The following is a 17,076-nucleotide window of genomic DNA, read 5'->3' on the forward strand; positions in this document are numbered from 1 at the left end:
ACAGTAAGCTTGCTTCGAGCACAAGTCAACACATATTTGCTTTACATTTGGACACATCTTCCCAGTGGTTTTAGGTCTTCTACCATTCGTTTCTGTGTGTACTTCTCAACTCTTGCTTTCTATTACTTAGCAGACCCTTGTATCTACATTCAGCTCATGCTCTCCACTTGGGTCAGAGTAGAGTCTATAAACGTTTGTTGAATAAGTGAATGTGCTTAGACATGTTCTGCCCCATTTTCTTTAAGTGTCCCAGCCCCCTGTCCCTCTACAACTAAGTCTTTGCAGTATGTCATTCATTGTGCCAACAATGGTCTCCCACTTGCTTCCGAGACTGAATTTCCCTTTCTGTCTTAGGATGCAGTAATAGTCATCTCTTTTATGGTATCTTCCTAAACTGTATCTACTTGGTTTGGCTTTAGAGTCACTCTTAAAAATCCCTCAGTCCATCTCCCTGAGATGAATATGCTGAGGTTCTTTGGTATGCTTCTATTTCTTTTCCTTATTTTCCCACTAGATTATAAGCTCTCTGTGGCTGAGGATGAGCTCTTAGTCCCACTAAGAGCATGGGATATGTGCATTCCCGATGACTTTCCAAATGACTTAATGCCACCACTACTAGCTATTCCTCATGGATTGCTTCACTTGGGTGTTGTGGCCTTCTCAGTCCCTGATGTGGTTGGTGCTCAAGCAGCTAATGAAATCAAGTTAATCTTCCAGGAAGCTGGCTAGGGTCCCTTGTGAACTGTCCTCCTTCAGTGGAATGTGGCCACAGGGCACAGTTGGGATAGTAGTGAACTATAGTGCCTGAGAAGTTAATGTTTCACCAGAAAACATCTAGGTTTGATAATTACATAGGACTATCATTGTGGAAGTAAAGAAAGCATGCCTCAAAGTCAAATTGTTCCTAACTAATCTTAATGTGGTGTGTTTGATCTTATTATTAGCCCTTTCTGTAATTCCTATTGCCCCTTAGGCTAGCGAGCAAAATTACTCTATGAGGCAAGGAAGATAAAGTTCCCACTTAGCTTCTGGTCCACAATTTTTACTGATATGACCATACTGATATCTACCATGACATGGTAGAAACAAACCGGACTTAGAGTCAGAATATTTGGTTTCGAGTCCTGACTGTCCTTGGTTTTATGACCTTGAGCTAGGTCATTCCCCCCTCCCTCCATTTGGGTCTCAAATCCTTCTGTAAAATGCAAACAATAAACACCTCACTGGATTTTGTTTTTGTGATAAAAAAAGGAGATAATCTATATAAGAATGGTTGATAAACTGTAAAGTGCTCTAAAAACATGAAGGATTATTACCAACACTTTGGAACCAGCCTCAATGAATTGGTACAGAATACTACCACCCGTTTGGACCTAGTAAGAACCTAAAAACACGAAGAGAGCCATCTTGTGTACTCGAGCAGGCTTCTCTGCTAACTCCAGGTTCTATATAGAGCTGGCCCAACAAGGACTCCTCAGTGGAGCCAATGCCTTTGAACAGGACCCAAGGGCTCAGGTACAGGGCACGGGGCTGGCAAATTTCCCACTAGCAGTGAAGACCAAGGACTAGAACCCCTGACAGAGACGACAGCTGCCTCCTACCCCTTGGATGTTCTTCTTGGACACCTTAACCAATTTTGTTGGCTTCCATTCCTCATCATCCCCATCATCATCATCATCATCATCACCAGCACTGTCCTCAGGCTCATTCACAGAATGCTCTGAATAATATTTTAGATCCTCGATGTCCATGCTGTGCTCCAGGAACTTCTCTTTAAAACGGGAAGGTTTTGGCTAAGAAAAAAGGTTTGGAATAATTAACAAAATTGTAAAAACACACATAGATCAAATCTTCCCAAGAGCTGTTGCCAGCCATAGTCTCAGAGCCGAGTTTAGAGATTCCCTCAAATATAGCCTCTTGGCTTTCCAAGCCAGAATTAATTCGGCTGTAGCCTCTGACCTTGCAGAGTCTTTGAAGGGATGGTAACTGAAGGGGTAGAGGCTGAGCAATCTGAGGGAGGAAAGGGACTCGTGATCTGATAAGTATCTTTGGATGGACAGCTGAACACTGCTCTTTTCTCCTGCTCCTCCTCAGTTGTTACATAATGCCTCTACATGGCCAAAAGTCAGCCTTCTGGGGAGGGAGAATGCCTATTTTACTCAAGACGGCACTGCAGTCTTATTTGGGACTCTAAGGCAAATGGAGATGCTGGAATTAGGGGATTTTTAAAAAAATTTTGTTTTTAAGCAAGCTCTACACTCAATGTGGGGCTTGAACTCACAACCCTGAGATCAAGAGTCGCATGCTCTATCGTCTGAGCCAGCCAGGTGCCCTGGGATTTGGGATTTTTATCCCTCAACCTCTTCTAAAGGATGCATTTAGCACACTCACCCCCGATCATGGCCACATGAAGGTATTAGCAGCACCGAGCAGTTTACCTTAGGTGGGATATATTCAAAAGAAGAGTCTGGAGATAGAAGGGGATCCTTAGGAAGATGAGGTTTCTGTCTGCTGGCTACTTGGAGGAGGGTCAGTTTCTGTTTGGAAAGAAAATACAGAGTGTATAGCGCACAGCGGCTTCTGGGAGTGTTAATGGCTGAAACAAAGATTCCTAAGCTAGCCAAACTGAAACTGTAGTAAAGTAAGGCAGGTTGAAGGAGTCTCACTTTAGGAGATCAGGATTAGATTCTGAGAAGAGCAGATTAAAAAACATGTGTTTCTACCGTTTTGAAACGCATGTGACCCTATCATCCGGAAAGCCAATAGGGACCTCCAAAATGGAGCCGGCTCATCACACTCGGGCCTGCTCCTGAGAGCGGACCTCAATTGCAACAGGGGCTCGCAGGGCTTATTAAAAGTGGGTGGGAGGCAGTATTACCTGCTTGATGATTTCATTCTCTCGGAGAAGCTGCTGATTTTGCTCGCACACTTCTCGCATCTTCTCAAGCTCTTCATCCTATTTCCGGATAGTGCAGTGATAGGCGGGGTTATTTTCGGCACTACACGTGGGTTACCAAACAACTCACATCGATGAAAACGCGCGGCTGCCAAGTTGCTGGCAACAGATGGTTTTTGCACAGCAGCGGGACTGGGCACCCAGAAAAATGCCTCATTCCCACCAGCGCCTCAGTGTCCTGAATGCCACTTCGATTCCAACGCTCCCAGGCAGTCCTGACCGTGCTCCCAGGAACCATGTGCTCTCCCCTAAATGCTCTCCTTATTCTCTTCTATTCTTCAGACTTACATCCCTTATTCATTCACATCAGGATGCTGATTAAGAGACCCACATGGACAGTAAGCTTTGTTTCTTTCGTGTCTACAGATGCTTTTGTTTACTCTTCTAGACACCGACTAGGCAGTTTATGTGCTACTCTAATAACCCCGATGAAACTTCCTGGCACTTAAGACAACCAGATTCACAATTTGTGCATACAACTTTAACTAGTTTGGTTAGGTCTTTTGTGCATACAACTTTAACTAGTTTGGTTAGGTCTTTGATGGGAGGTGCCAAGGAAACCCTAGAGACTGGTGCTTCAGAAAAAAAGGATTCTAAGTTGGACAAAATAGTGTTCCAACACGCTGCTAAGGGGTGTGGTGTTCCCAGGCTCTGGGAGATATTCAGACCCTAGGCACTTTACAAACATGTCAGGTCTCAGCTCAGAACAGGCCCAGAAAGAGAAAGCTGAATGCCCCTAGGATTCTATGGGATGACTGAACTTTCTCAACCTTTTGGAGCTCAGGGCTGAGGCAAGGAACCAAGAGGCCTCAAAGTCGGGCGTGGAGTACATAATGACATTTCCGTACCAAAAAGGAGGTTATTCTATGTATGGTACATTCTAAATACCTCTAAATTGATCAGATAGGGCCCAAAGGTCACAGCGGTTACTATTATAAACGTGTTTTTCAGTACATTGTATTCTCCACTGCAAGTACAATGGTATAAACTAGATGTGCTTTGCAGTCAGGCCTGTGGAGCCCACCTCTGGAGACCCTCACCCCATTACTATACCTGACACTTCAGTGTGCTCAGCAGCTGTTGCTCCTTTTCACTCACTGACTCTTCCAGCTGCTTCTCGGCCATTTGGCTTTGCTGCAGCTGGCTGAGAAGGTATAGCACCTAGAGAAAGAAAGACACCGCCCAATGGGACCAAAGGAATGAGAGGAAAAAGGAATTTCGTCTTAGTCCAAGCATTGACCCAGATGAGTCCTCTGGCTTAGAGGTACCTATCATTGTTCCTTCTCATGGCTTGAAGTCGTAAGCAGAGCCACAAGGTTCATCTTGATTTCAAAGTTGGAGGCTAAGAGCCACTGTGTATGTCAATTTCAATAAGTCATTTCTCTCTTTTGGGTTCCTCGGTTGCAAAATTTGGAGAAGATGACACATGGGCTTCTGAAGGAAACTTAATATCCACCCCCCTCTCTTTTCAAAGCTAACAACAAAAAACCATGACCCTATGTTTCTCAGTATGGCTTCTGGGCTTGCCAGAGCTTACCTTCTCTTGGTGTTGCTGTTCTACCTTGACCAGCTCTGCCTGTAACTCTGTCTCGATTTCAGCAAAATGGTTTCTTTCCTCAAACAGCATCTTCTGCATGTCAGCACAGCTGGCCTTGTTCTGTTTCAGGCTGCTTTCAAGCTTGCTGACCTGTATTTTGGAGGAGACCAGCTGGAAGGGATAAAAGAAGATCAGTTTAGGGGCACCTGGGTGGCTCAGTGGGTTAAAGCCTTCGGCTCAGGTCATGATCCCAGGGTCCCTGGGATCGAGCCCCGCATCGGGCTCTCTGCTCAGTGGGGAGCCTGCTTCCCGCCCCCCTCTGCCTGCCTGTCTGCCTACTTGTGATCTCTGTCTGTCAAATAAATAAAATCTTAAAAAAATAATGTTTAAAAGAAGATCAGTTTAGTTGGAGAATGGCCACCTTTCCCCATTCATTAGGCAGAAATATGTCAGCTTTCCTGAAATGGACTGAGAAAAGTTCTTCCAGGTTCAGAGTCCATTCTTCTTTTTCTATGTCACATGGATTCTACCAGTGAATAGGAACAACGCCACCCAGGCCAAGAAGAGTCCATATTTCTGTTGAGATGGATCTCTTCGAGCTAGGAGCCATGACTGAGGCCATTTGATCTCTTGCTCTGTCTCCAGGCAAGACTGAACAGGACACAAATAGTAGCTGACAAGTCCAAATTCTGGTATTTTAAGACTTTCTTCCTTCCTTCTTAAGAGGAATCCATAGGACACACCCTTATGACCAATTATGCCCCATGTCAGAACATCTGTGTTCGCGTGTTGGAACTAGCAGACACGTTAGCTGGGGCTGTAGATCTGGCTCTTCGGGCTAGATTGATATCCTCTGCTGGCCTGGTTTCATAGTCTCTACTAGGGCGCATGCAGAACATGAATACCAGTGTTCACCAGACTAATCAGGATTTCCTATTCGGTAGGATGGATCTGCTAACCCAATCTAAAAATGTATAAAGGATAACATTGCTCAAAACTTCCAGAGTTGAGAGTTTGTATGCTTGTCTCGAAGGGACGATGCCTCAGTCACCAGAGGCCATCGACTTCAGTTCCGCTTGTGACCATGTAAGATGATGTATTATTTTAAACTCAGTGAGGATGCACTTTCCTTAAGATGAACGTAGGTCAAAAGATGATTAGGTTTCCTTTTTTCTAGATTGTGCCTTAAAATTTCAAATACATGTTTCATAGGTGTTTTAAAAGTAGTGCAGTATAATGGTTTATGTTTAACCAGTGGCCTACTCTGGCATCCTGATTATTTTCCCAGTACTAATAGCAGACATTTAGCGAGCACTTGCTCTATGTCAGGCATGACAGGTATCAACTTGCAAGTCATATATTTTTCTACATGACTGGCCTGTACTTGCTCACACCAGCCTTTACCCATAAGACCATTTCTCTAATACTAATGTCACTGCAGCTTCTACCATGAAAAGTGGCAATGACATTACAACGATATTCCTGGCTAACATTGCAACCTACCCAGCCAGACGCCCCTAATTGCTGGTAGGAAGAGTGATGCTTACCTCTCCAATTAAATACTTCAGGGCACACTTGGCTTCCAGGATGGTAGCAATATTCTCCCAGCGGTGTTTTGGCCTGTCTTCACTTTCTGCATCCAGCAGCTTCTGCTGTAGGTCAGCAATCTGAGCACTCCTTCAAGGAAAGACACAGTGAGACTTGTTGCTAGCATCCTCAGCACCAAGGAGGAGAGCTCTGTGGGGCTCTTCCAATAGGTTTATGGATGGAGGTATCAGTGAAACAGCATTTAAATAATGACTGAGTCATCTGGTTAGGATTTATACAGCATCTCAAATCCTGATGCAAAAGGAATCTGAGAGACTACCCAAGTGATTTTATTTTATTAAATACTGGTTGAAATAAATGGGTCATATAGTGGGACTTGGAAAGATTTGTTTTAGTAATGTTTCTGTTGCAGTGTGCTGACTGCAATGTGACTTTGTCTTGAGGCCATTTAAGTTCAGAGAATGATATAGTGGTTCAATTGTGCAAGGAGAAGAGTCAGGTTGGAGACCTGAAGGAAAAAAACTTTTCAAATGTACAAGCAGTAGGGTGCCTGGGTGGCTCAGTCAGTTAAGCGGCTGCCTTCAGCTCAGGTCATGATCTCGGGGTCTTGGGATCGAGCCCTGTGTTGGGCTCCCTGCTCTGTGGGGAATCTGCCTCTCTCTCTGTCCCTCCCCGTTGCTTGTACTTTCTCTCTCTCTCTCTCTTTCTCTCAAATGAATAAACTGAAATCTTAAAAAAATTAAGAAAGGACAAATAGGTAGATGTTCTTTGCTGGAATCAAATACCAAATTGGGACCGATGGCTCGGACTCTGAGAGGTTATCTTAAATTGCCTGCCACAGGACAGAGAGGTTTCTAAGAAGAGATACCCTGACCCTGCTTATAGCTTACACATGCTTTCTGATCAAGTCTGATCTGAGACCAGGGTTTACACAATATTTCAGTTTCATTAACAGCTTCCTTCACAAATTTGCAATGTGTGCAGTGAGAGGTAGTATAGCAGCACATGAGAAATGGACTGCTACATAAAGTACTATAAAAGTAGATGCGGGTGCCTGGGTGGCTCGGTGGGTTAAAGCTTCTGCCTTTAGCCCAGGTCATGGTCTCAGGGTCCTGGGATCAAGCCCCACACAGGGCTCTCTGCTCAGCAAGGAGCCTGCTTCCCCTCCTCCCTCTCTGCCCGCTTGTGATCTCTGTCAAATAAATAAATAAAATCTTTAAAAAAAAAAAGAAGGGGACCAAAATAATCTAAGACAGCAGTTCTCAAATCTTAGAGTCTCAGGACCCCTCTACACTCTTAAAAATTATTGAGGACCTCTGAGAAACTGTGTTCATATACATTGTACCTAAAGATATTTACAATACTGAAAGTAAAACTGAGAAAAAAATGAAACATTCACTATTTCCCTTAAAATAACAATAATCCATTACAATGTAGTTTATGAAAAATACATTTTCTAAAACAACAAAATCATTTAGCAAGAAGAGTGGGACTCTTACATTTTTACAAATCTCTGTAGTATCTAACTTAGTAGAAGACAACTGGCTTCTCACATCTCCCTCTGCAATCAGTCTTTTGTGATATGGATATGTACTTGGAGCAAGGAGGAGCACTTTATTTTTATTTTATTTTATTTTTGAAGGAGGAGCATTTTAATAGCCTATTCAGATAACTGTGGATATTCTTCTTTGAGACCACACTAAAACCCAACAAGTGGTAGTTCCTTAAAAATTAGCTGAAATGTGGGGCACCTGGGTGGCTCAGTGGGTTAAAGCCTCTGCATTCAGCTCAGGTCATGATCCTAGAGTCCTGGGATAGAGCCCCGCGTCAGGCTCTCTGCTCCACAGGGAGCCTGCTTCCCCTCCTCTCTCTCTGCCTACTTGTGATCTCTGTCTGTCAAGTAAATAAGTAAAATCTTTTAAAAAAATTAGCTGAAATGTGGACTCTGAAACCACTGCTAAGTAAACTTCTCTTACTTTCTTATACTAAAATCCATTGGTCTATCTTGCAATCTGAATGGATTTACCCACACATGATTCTGTAACATATCATCTGGACAATGCTGAATGTTGTAAAGTGTCCAGTTGTTAACACGTTTCATTATATAATGTAAAAAAAAATAATAAACAACTCTTAGTAATCACCACTGGTCTCCTTGGAAAAGTTAAGAAAAACTCTTGGGGGCAGATAAAAGTTTTCCAGAATTCTAAGTTTTGCTTGAAAGCTCAATTCTATCTTTGGTAACAAACACTGCCAGTTGTTTTTCTTGAAGTGACAAGCTCACTCTGTTCACTTTTGAGAAAATGCCTGCCAAGTACTCAAATCTGAATACCCATAGTTCATCAGTGCTTCTTTCGAATACAACGGATGTTCCATGAGGAAAAGAGGCCTATTGAGCTCACACCTCCAACAATTGCACAAGTGCTTTTCCTCTACACAAGTCTGAGACTTCAGCAAAACAGCACAAGTGGTCTGCATGTTCTTCCTTTTCCATCACACAGAATACTAAATAGATTTGAACTCAAGAGTTGAAATTTTTTAATAAAATTAATAATTTGTACTGCTTTATCAAAGCTATTCTTTTTTTTTTTTTAAGTAGGTGCTATGCCCAGTGTGGGGATTGAACTCAAGACCCTGAAATCAAGAGTTGCATGTTCTACCAACTGAGCCAGCCAAGCGCCCCTATCAAAGCCATTCTTAAGTAAAACTGATTTTACAAGACAACTCAGAGCATGTGGTGGTGAAGTATACAGTGACCCCTAGTTCAGACTGATGTCCACCGCCTTCATTCAAGCTATGGTATGAGCACTGTTGCTTTGCACCATCGTGGTAAGTGTCAATGGAGTAAAAATGGCAAGTGACATCTTAATATTATTATGAAAATTATTTTGATTGCTCAGAGACCCCTAGGGGTTGCAAACCATGCCTCGAGAACTCTGGTCTAATATATAGTCCTTTCCTTCAATAAGCTTATATTGACAAGACTAATAAATGTAAAAAATTAATAAATATTAAGAGAACATACACCCACTGTACCACATATATGATTGGCTACTGTAAATTCTGAAGTGGTTTAGAGAGGAGGATTAGTGGGGGATGAAGTGTTAGGGAAGGCTTCTTGGAAGAGGTGGGCTAGCACACTTCAGGTCTGTCGTCTGTCATGGCCCTTCCTGTCTCCTCTGATAATTAATGTCCCTTAGGTATTTTTTTTTATTTAGTTTATGTCTCATCAGCTTTAGGGAAATTGCCTTGACTAAACTCACCTCTGTTTAATTGTTCTCTACTTGGCACCTGCCTAACAGTTAATCATTTAATTATGCCCAGTGGTGTGCAGGTGAAAATTTCACAATCAGCACTTAAAAAAAACCAGACCCGATTTTTAGCCTTTGCTAGTTTCTCTGGTATCAATGTGCTAAGCTCTCAAGGGTTTACAACATTCCTGCAATTTTAACAAATGATTCCAACACAAATGATTATTTCCACTTGAGAGCCGGGGTGATGCCATCTACTTTCTCTGTATCCCAACTGCATGCATCCAGTGCAGCACAAAGCAGAAACTCAGATGTTGGGTGGTTTACAGACATAGCCAAAGACAAACAGCTAGTATGTGTTGCTAGAAATGAATTGAAATGATCTTTAAGGTCTCCTGGGCGATACAGTTCTATTATCCTTAAACACTAGAAAACCTCTGTGAAAGTTCGATTCCTTCTAGATGTCCTAGATACTTAAAAGACAGTAATAGTGATGAGAGCACCATAATTTCTGGTCTTAGAGCCAGAAAAGGAGAAAGAGAGAATGTTCACTGAGCACTTCTGATATGTCAAGTACTAGGTTATGTACTTTCCTTACTTATTTAATGCTCATGGACACCATTACTTCCACTTATTATATCTGCTTTGCTGATGAACCCTAAAAAAAGTTTGCTTCCCTGTATTGGTGCTCTTCTGGCATCAGTTCTTGATTTTCTCTAAAGTTTTGTTTTTAGCCAGTTCTACATTTCAGAGATACTAACATGTGGTGCAATACAAAGAGCATGGGTTTTGGAAATAGATAGACCAGGTTTTGAATCCCAGCTCTGTATAACCTTGAGCATGTTTCTTAAGATTTCTGAACTTCTGGAGTGCCTGGGTGGCTCAGTTAGTTGGGCATCCTTTTTTTTTAAAAAAAAGATTTTATTTATTTATTTGACAGACAGAGATCACAAGTAGGCAGAGAGGCAGGCAGAGAGAGAGAGGAGGAAGCAGTCTCCCCGCTGAGCAGAGAGTCTGATGCGGGGCTTGATCCCAGGACCCTGGGATCATGACCTGAGCCGGAGGCGAGGCTTTAACCCACTGAGCCACCCAGGTGCCCCTAGTTGGGCATCCTTGATTTTGGCTCAGGTCATGATCTCGGGGTCGTGGGATTGAGCCCTACATTGAGCTATGCTCAGCAGGGAGTTGGCTTGGGATTCTCTCTCTCCATCTCCTACTGCCCCAGTCCCCTGCATGCTCTCTCTCTCAAAAAATAAAAATTAAGAAAAATTTAGAAAAAAAGATTTCTGAACTTCTGTTTAGAACTTTGAAGTCAGATGATACTTAGGGGATGCCTGGGTGGCTCAGTCAGTTGAGCAGCTGCCTTTGGCTCAGGTCATGATCTCTGGGTCCTGGGATCGAGTTCTGCACCAGTCTCCGCTAAGCGGGGAGCCTGCTTCTCCCTCTCCCCTCCACCCCCCACTCACATGCTCTCTCTCTCTCAAATAAAGAAATAAAATCTTAAAAAAAAGAATGATACTTACCTCATAAGGTATAATAATACTTCACAGGGAGGGGTTGAATTAGAAAATGTATCTAACATGTCTAGTGAACTGTATGGTTCAAAAAAATTGCTATGTTTTCTCACTTCCCTATCATCACAAAGCCTTTGAAAAACAAGCATTTGAATCACTGGATTGATAGGTTCTATTTTGATTCCAGGCCTAAATTTTTATAAATTACAGTGCTTTAGAGATAGTCACATTACCTGAGCTCCATTTCAGTTTCCAGGCTTTCTATCTGCTTTGTAATGGAATCCTCTGACTCAGAAACTTGACCACGTAGTTCAGCAAGTGAGAATGTGCGCCTCTGTAAAGAACAGTGGGAATGAGGGTGAGGTGCTAAAAGGAAAGTAATCTTCCAAAGTTGCGAGGGTTCCTGGGGAGGGCCGAGTCTGGATATTGGTAATGTATCTCCTTCCAGAAGGGCACTCACCCGGAGTTTAGGAGGTGGATTCTCCCCAGATTCCTTTTTTTCTTTGAGTTGAGCCACATCCTGAGCCAGGATCTTTCTATCTTCAAGAAGGTCATTTAGATGGCGTTTGGCTTCCTCAGTACTGACCATAACCTCAATTTCATTTGCAAGCCAATTCTAGAAGAGAGATTGGTGATGTTGGGTTAGGGATAAGGGATCTCTGGCCCATAGGCTAGATTCAGCTCCAGACTTAATTTCACTCAGAACAGAGCCCACATAAGTAGAAGTGAGATTTCCATTCATGCCTACACTCACCCAAAATTGTAATAGCTCTCCAAGAGCTTTTAACAGCAATATCCCAAAAGGTCATAAGAAAGAGGCTTTCTGCAGAAAATCTTTCTCTACATACCCTAGCATTTCTAAAGACCATCTTTGCCTTCTCCATTTTCTCCTTAACTTGTCCTTAACTAGTCATGATAAGGAATTGAAATACATTTTTAAATATTTTTTTTAAGATTTTATTTATTTATTTGACAGAGAGAGAGATCACAAGTAGGCAGAGAGACAGGCAGAGAGAGCGGGGAAGCAGGCTCCCTGCTGAGCAGAGAGCCCGAAGTGGGGCTCAATCCCAGGGCCCTGAGATCACGACCTGAGCTGAAGGTGGAGGCTCAACCCACTGAGCCACCTAGGTGCCCCTGAAATACTTTATCTGTTCTATTTACTACACAGATACCCATTCTTTTTAAACTTTTTTTTACTTGAGTATAGTTGACACATAATGTTACACAAGTGTCCTGGGTACAACATAGTGATTCAACATCTCTGTATGTTATGCTTTGTTCACCACAAGTGTAGCTACCATCTGTCACCATACAACACTATTACAATATCATTGACTATATTGATACTATTCTTTTTATTCCTCTGACTTCATTCCATAACTAGAAGTCTGTACCTCCCACTCGCCTCCACCCATTTGCCTATGCCTCCACTCCTCCTTTCCCTCTGGCAGCCATTAGTTGATTCTCTGTATTTATAGGTCTGACTGCTTTTTGTTTGTTCATTCATTTGTTTTTTAGATTCCACATATGAGTGAAATCATATGCTATTTGGCATTCTCAGTCTGATTTATTTCACTTAGCATAATACCCTAGAGGTATTAGGTCCATCCATGTTGTCACAAATGGCAAGATCTCATCCTTTTTTTATGGCTGTGTAACATTTCACTGTGGGATGTATGTGTGTGTGTGTGTATCACATCTTCTTTACCCATTCATCTATCCATGGACACTTAGGTTGTTTCCTTATCTTGGCTACTGTAAATAATGCTGCAATATACATGGGGTGCAAATATCTTCAAATTAGTGTTTTTGTTTTCTTTGGATAAATACCCAGTAGCAGAATTACTGGATACATGGTATTTCTAGTTTTATTTTTTTGAGGAGCCCCCATACTGTTTTCCACAGTGGATATACCAATTTACATTCCTACCAACAAGACATGAGGGTTCCTTTTTCTTCACATCCTTGCCCACACCTGTTATTTTTGTCTTTCTGATTTTAGCCATTTTGACAGGTATAAGGTTTGGTCTCATTGTGGTTTGATCTGCATTTCTCTGGTGAGTAGTGATGTTAAGCATTTTTTCATGTGTCTGTTGGCCATTTGTATGTCTTCTTTGGGAAAATGTCTGTTTAGGTCCTCTGCCCATTTTTAAATTTGATTGCTTTTCTGTTGTTGAGTTGTACAAGTTCTTTATATATCTTGGATAGTAACCCTTCATTGGATATATCATTTGCAAATATCTTCTCCCATTCAGTAGGTTGCCTTCTTGCTTTGTTGATGGTTTCCTTCACTGTGCTAAAGCTTTTTATTTTGATGTACTACCTACCAATTTATGCTTTTGTTTCTCTTGCCTTAGGAGACATAATTAGATATGCATTCTTAATTTTTAAAGTCGATTAATGAAATTTTTTAAGCAAACAAAACTAACTAAATTTAGTTTATAAAAGTAACCATCTCTGAGAACATTTTCACTTTTGATGGAGGGATACCATGCTTAAAAGTAATCAAAAGAAGGGTGGAGTGAGTGGATATATTAACGTCAGATAATGTAAAATTCAAATCAAAGAATATTAATGAGGGTAAAAAAGATTATTTCATAATGGTAAAGGAGTCAAGTATTCAAAGGAACTTAATCCTTAATGTTTATATTTCTAATTTAAGCATCAAAACCATACATGAGCTAACAAAGGAGATAATATGAAATCATAAAAATACTCAGTTGATCCAAAAGAAGCCAGAAAACAAACAAAATAAAGGGAATGATGAACAGATGGGACAAATAGAAAATAGCAAGATAATAGAGACAAGCCTACCCATATCGATAATTATATTAAAAGCAAATGATCTAAACACCCCAATTAAAATGCAGATGGTCAGATTAGATTATAAAATTTAGACCCAACTATATACTGCCTACAAGAAACAAGCTTTATTTTTTTAAAGTTAATTTATGTAAATTAAATAATCTCTACACTCAATGTGGGGCTCAAACTCATGACCCTGAGATTAAGAGTTGCATGCTCTTCAGGGCACCTGGGTGGCTCAGTTGGCTGAGCATCTGCCTTTGGCTCAGGAGTCATGATCTCAGGGTCCTGGAACTGAGCCCTGGATAGGGCTCCCTGCTCAGTGGGGAATCTCTTTCTCCCTCTGCCCTTCCTTCCCACTTGTGTTCTCTCTCAAATAAATAGATAAACGAGAATCTTTAAAAAGAAAAAAAAAAAGAGTTGCATGCGCTGTTGACTGAGCCAGCAGATACCCTGGAAATATACTTTTAAAAACAAAGGCACAAATTGCTTAAAACCAAAGGGATTAAGAAATACATACCATTCTAGGGGCTCCTGGGTGGCTCAGTTGGTTAAGTGTTGCCTTCAGCTCAGGTCATGATCCCAGGGTACTGGGATGAAGCCCAAGATTGGACACCCTCCTCAATGGGGAGTCTGCTTCTCCCTCTCCTCTGCCCCTCCCCTCATGAGCACGCACTCTCCCTCCCTCTCTCTCATGTGCAGACTCCCTATCTCTCAAATAAATAAATAATCTTTTTGGGCACCTGGGTGGGTCAGTCGGGTTGTGTCTGCCTTCAGCTCAGGTCATGAACTCAGGGTCCTGGGATTGAGCCACGCATTGGGCTCTCTGCTCAGTGGGGATTCTGCTTCTCCCTCTCTCTCACAAGCAGGGGGATCAGGAGAGGTATGTATGTATGTGTGTGTATGTGTATATATATACATATATATATATGTATATATATACACATATTCTAGCATTAGTTAAAAAAAAAAAAGCTGGAGGGACTATATTATTAGCAGAAAAAGTAGATTTCAGGACAAAGAATATTACCAGGAATAAAAAAGGTCATTTTGTGATAATGAAAAGATCAATTAATCCAAATTATTTACATCACTAATAACAGAGCTTCAAAATACATGGAGCAAAAATAGAACTACAAGGAGAAAAAGACAAATCCATAATTCCAGTTGGAGATTTGAATACCCATATCTCAATAAATGAAAGAATAAGTAGGCAGAGAATCAGCAAGGATACAGTAGAAATGAACAGCACAATCAAATAGAAAAGATTGACATTTATAGAACACTTTCTTCAACAAGAGCAGAATACATATTCTTCTCAAGTACACATAGAATATTTGCCAAGACTGACCATATTCTAAGCCATAATAAGCCTCATTAAATTTGAAAGGATTCAAGTCACACAATGTTCTCTAACCACAATGAAATTAAATTAGAAGCCATAACACAAAGATATCTGGAAAAATACTCCAATATTTGGAAACTAAATAACCCACTTGTAAATAACCCATGGGTCAAAGAAGAAATCAACAGGGAAATTAGAATACATTTTGAATTGAATTAAAATGAAAATATAAGTATCAAAATTTGTGGGATGTCATTAAAGGATTACTTAAGGGGAAATTTATGGCACTGAATGCCTATATTAGAAAAGAAGAAGGGGCACCTGAGTGGCTCAGTTGGTTAAGCGTCCAGCTCCTGATTTCAGCTCAGGTCATGATCTCAGGGTTGTGAGACTGCATCCCTTGTCAGGCTCTGTGCTGGGCATGGAGCCTGCTTGGGATTCTTTTCTTCCTACTCCCTCTGCCCCTCACCCCCCAAAAAACCCACTTCTACTTTAAGAAACTAAAAAATATAAGCCAATTAAATCCAAACCAGAAGTAAGGAAATAATAAAGATCATATTAGAAACTAATGAGTTGGGGTTCTGGGAACATTTAAAAAATTTTGGTAAAATATACATGACATAAAATTTACCATTTTAACCATTAGTAAGAATGAGCTGGTTCTCTGATAAATCTCTAGCCAAACTGATCATGAAAGAGGAAAAAGGTACAAAATATCCAATAACAGGAATGAGATAGATGATATTACCACAGCTTTTAGACTTTAGATGGATAATAAGGGAATAATATGAATAACCTTATTTGACAACTTAGATGAAGCAGACAAGTTCACTGAAACACACAAATTACCAAAGCTACTTAAGAAGAAGTACATAACCTGAGCAATCCTATAGTTATTAAAAAAAAAAAACCCTGAATTTTAGTTAATTTCCACTTACTCCCCAAAGAAAATCTAACAACAACAACAACAAAAAACCCTTCAGGCCCAGATGACTTAACTTGGAAAATTTTTACCCAACTTTTAAAGAAGAAATAATATTAATTCTATACAACCTCTTCCAGACAATTGAAAAAGGAGTATTTCCCAACTCATTCAAAGAGGCCAACATTACTTTGATACCTAAAACAGATGAAGACATTATAAGAAAACAACAGAAATGAACAGAGATGCAAAAATTTTACACAAAATTTTTTAGAAAAATTTTAGTTTTATATACTGCTGTATTTGATAATACTTAAAAAGGATGATATATTAGAACCAAGTGGAGTTTATCCAAGGAACATAAATAAGGCTGGTTTCATAATTGAATATCACAACACTCAGAATAAAACCTTACAACAAACTAAGAATACATAAGAACTTCTTCAATCTGTGGGGCACCTGGGTGGCTCAGATAGTTAAGTATCTGACTCTTGATTTCGGCTTGGGTCTTGGGGTCCTGGGATCAAGCCCTGCAATGGGCTCTGTGTTGCTCAGCAACTCTGTTCCTCCCCCATCCCGACTTGTGCTCTCTCAAATAAAATAAGATCTTTAAAAAAAGGACTTCCTCAATCTGATAATGGATATCTACGAAAACCCTAAAGCTAATATCATACTTCATGGTGAAAGACTGAATCCTTTGCCCAAGATCACGAAAAACAGAATGGTGTCTACTGTCACCACTCTTATTCAACATTATCTTGATGGTCCAAGCTGATGTAATAGACAAGTAAGAGAAATAAAAGACATACAGATTAGAAAGGAAGAAATATATTTGTATTTACAGATGGCATGACTGTAGAAAATCCCAAAGAACCTACAAAACAGTTGTTAGACTAATAAAGTCAAAAGATAGAAATTAATATACAAAAATCAATTGTATTTCTATAAACCAGCAATAAACAACTGGATAAACAATTGGGCAGTTTTTTATAAAGTTAAACATAAACTTACCATATGACCTAGCAATTCTACTCCTAGGCATTTACCCAAGTGAAATGTCTACCTATGTTTACACAGAAATCTTTTATAGCAGCTTTATTCACAATCACCAAAAACTGGAAAAAAACCTCCAAGATATCCTTTAATTGGTGAATAGATAAACTTTGGGACATCCATACAATGGAATACAACTCAGAAA

The 17,076-nt window shown here is 40.6% G+C and overlaps 1 protein-coding gene across 5 annotated transcripts in view; it reads right to left on the reverse strand.

Moving 5' to 3' along the window:
• Window positions 1-17,076, reverse strand: part of KIF4A (kinesin family member 4A) — a 114,763-nt gene that overhangs the window by 9,785 nt on the left and 87,902 nt on the right. For all 5 annotated transcript variants that reach the window (XM_032847748.1, XM_032847744.1, XM_032847749.1 and 2 more), the window contains 8 exons: window positions 11,267-11,422; window positions 11,040-11,140; window positions 6,041-6,170; window positions 4,494-4,664; window positions 4,010-4,117; window positions 2,879-2,956; window positions 2,439-2,537; window positions 1,602-1,793 (listed from right to left, as the gene is read on the reverse strand). In XM_032847748.1, coding sequence (XP_032703639.1) covers window positions 1,602-1,793; window positions 2,439-2,537; window positions 2,879-2,956; window positions 4,010-4,117; window positions 4,494-4,664; window positions 6,041-6,170; window positions 11,040-11,140; window positions 11,267-11,422 — 1,035 coding nt within the window. The remainder of the gene's footprint in view (window positions 1-1,601; window positions 1,794-2,438; window positions 2,538-2,878; window positions 2,957-4,009; window positions 4,118-4,493; window positions 4,665-6,040; window positions 6,171-11,039; window positions 11,141-11,266; window positions 11,423-17,076) is intronic.

The sequence above is a fragment of the Lontra canadensis genome, unplaced genomic scaffold (genome assembly GCF_010015895.1).
Source record: "Lontra canadensis isolate GAN:19392208 unplaced genomic scaffold, GSC_riverotter_1.0 scaffold193, whole genome shotgun sequence".
Classification (NCBI taxonomy): domain Eukaryota; kingdom Metazoa; phylum Chordata; class Mammalia; order Carnivora; family Mustelidae; genus Lontra; species Lontra canadensis.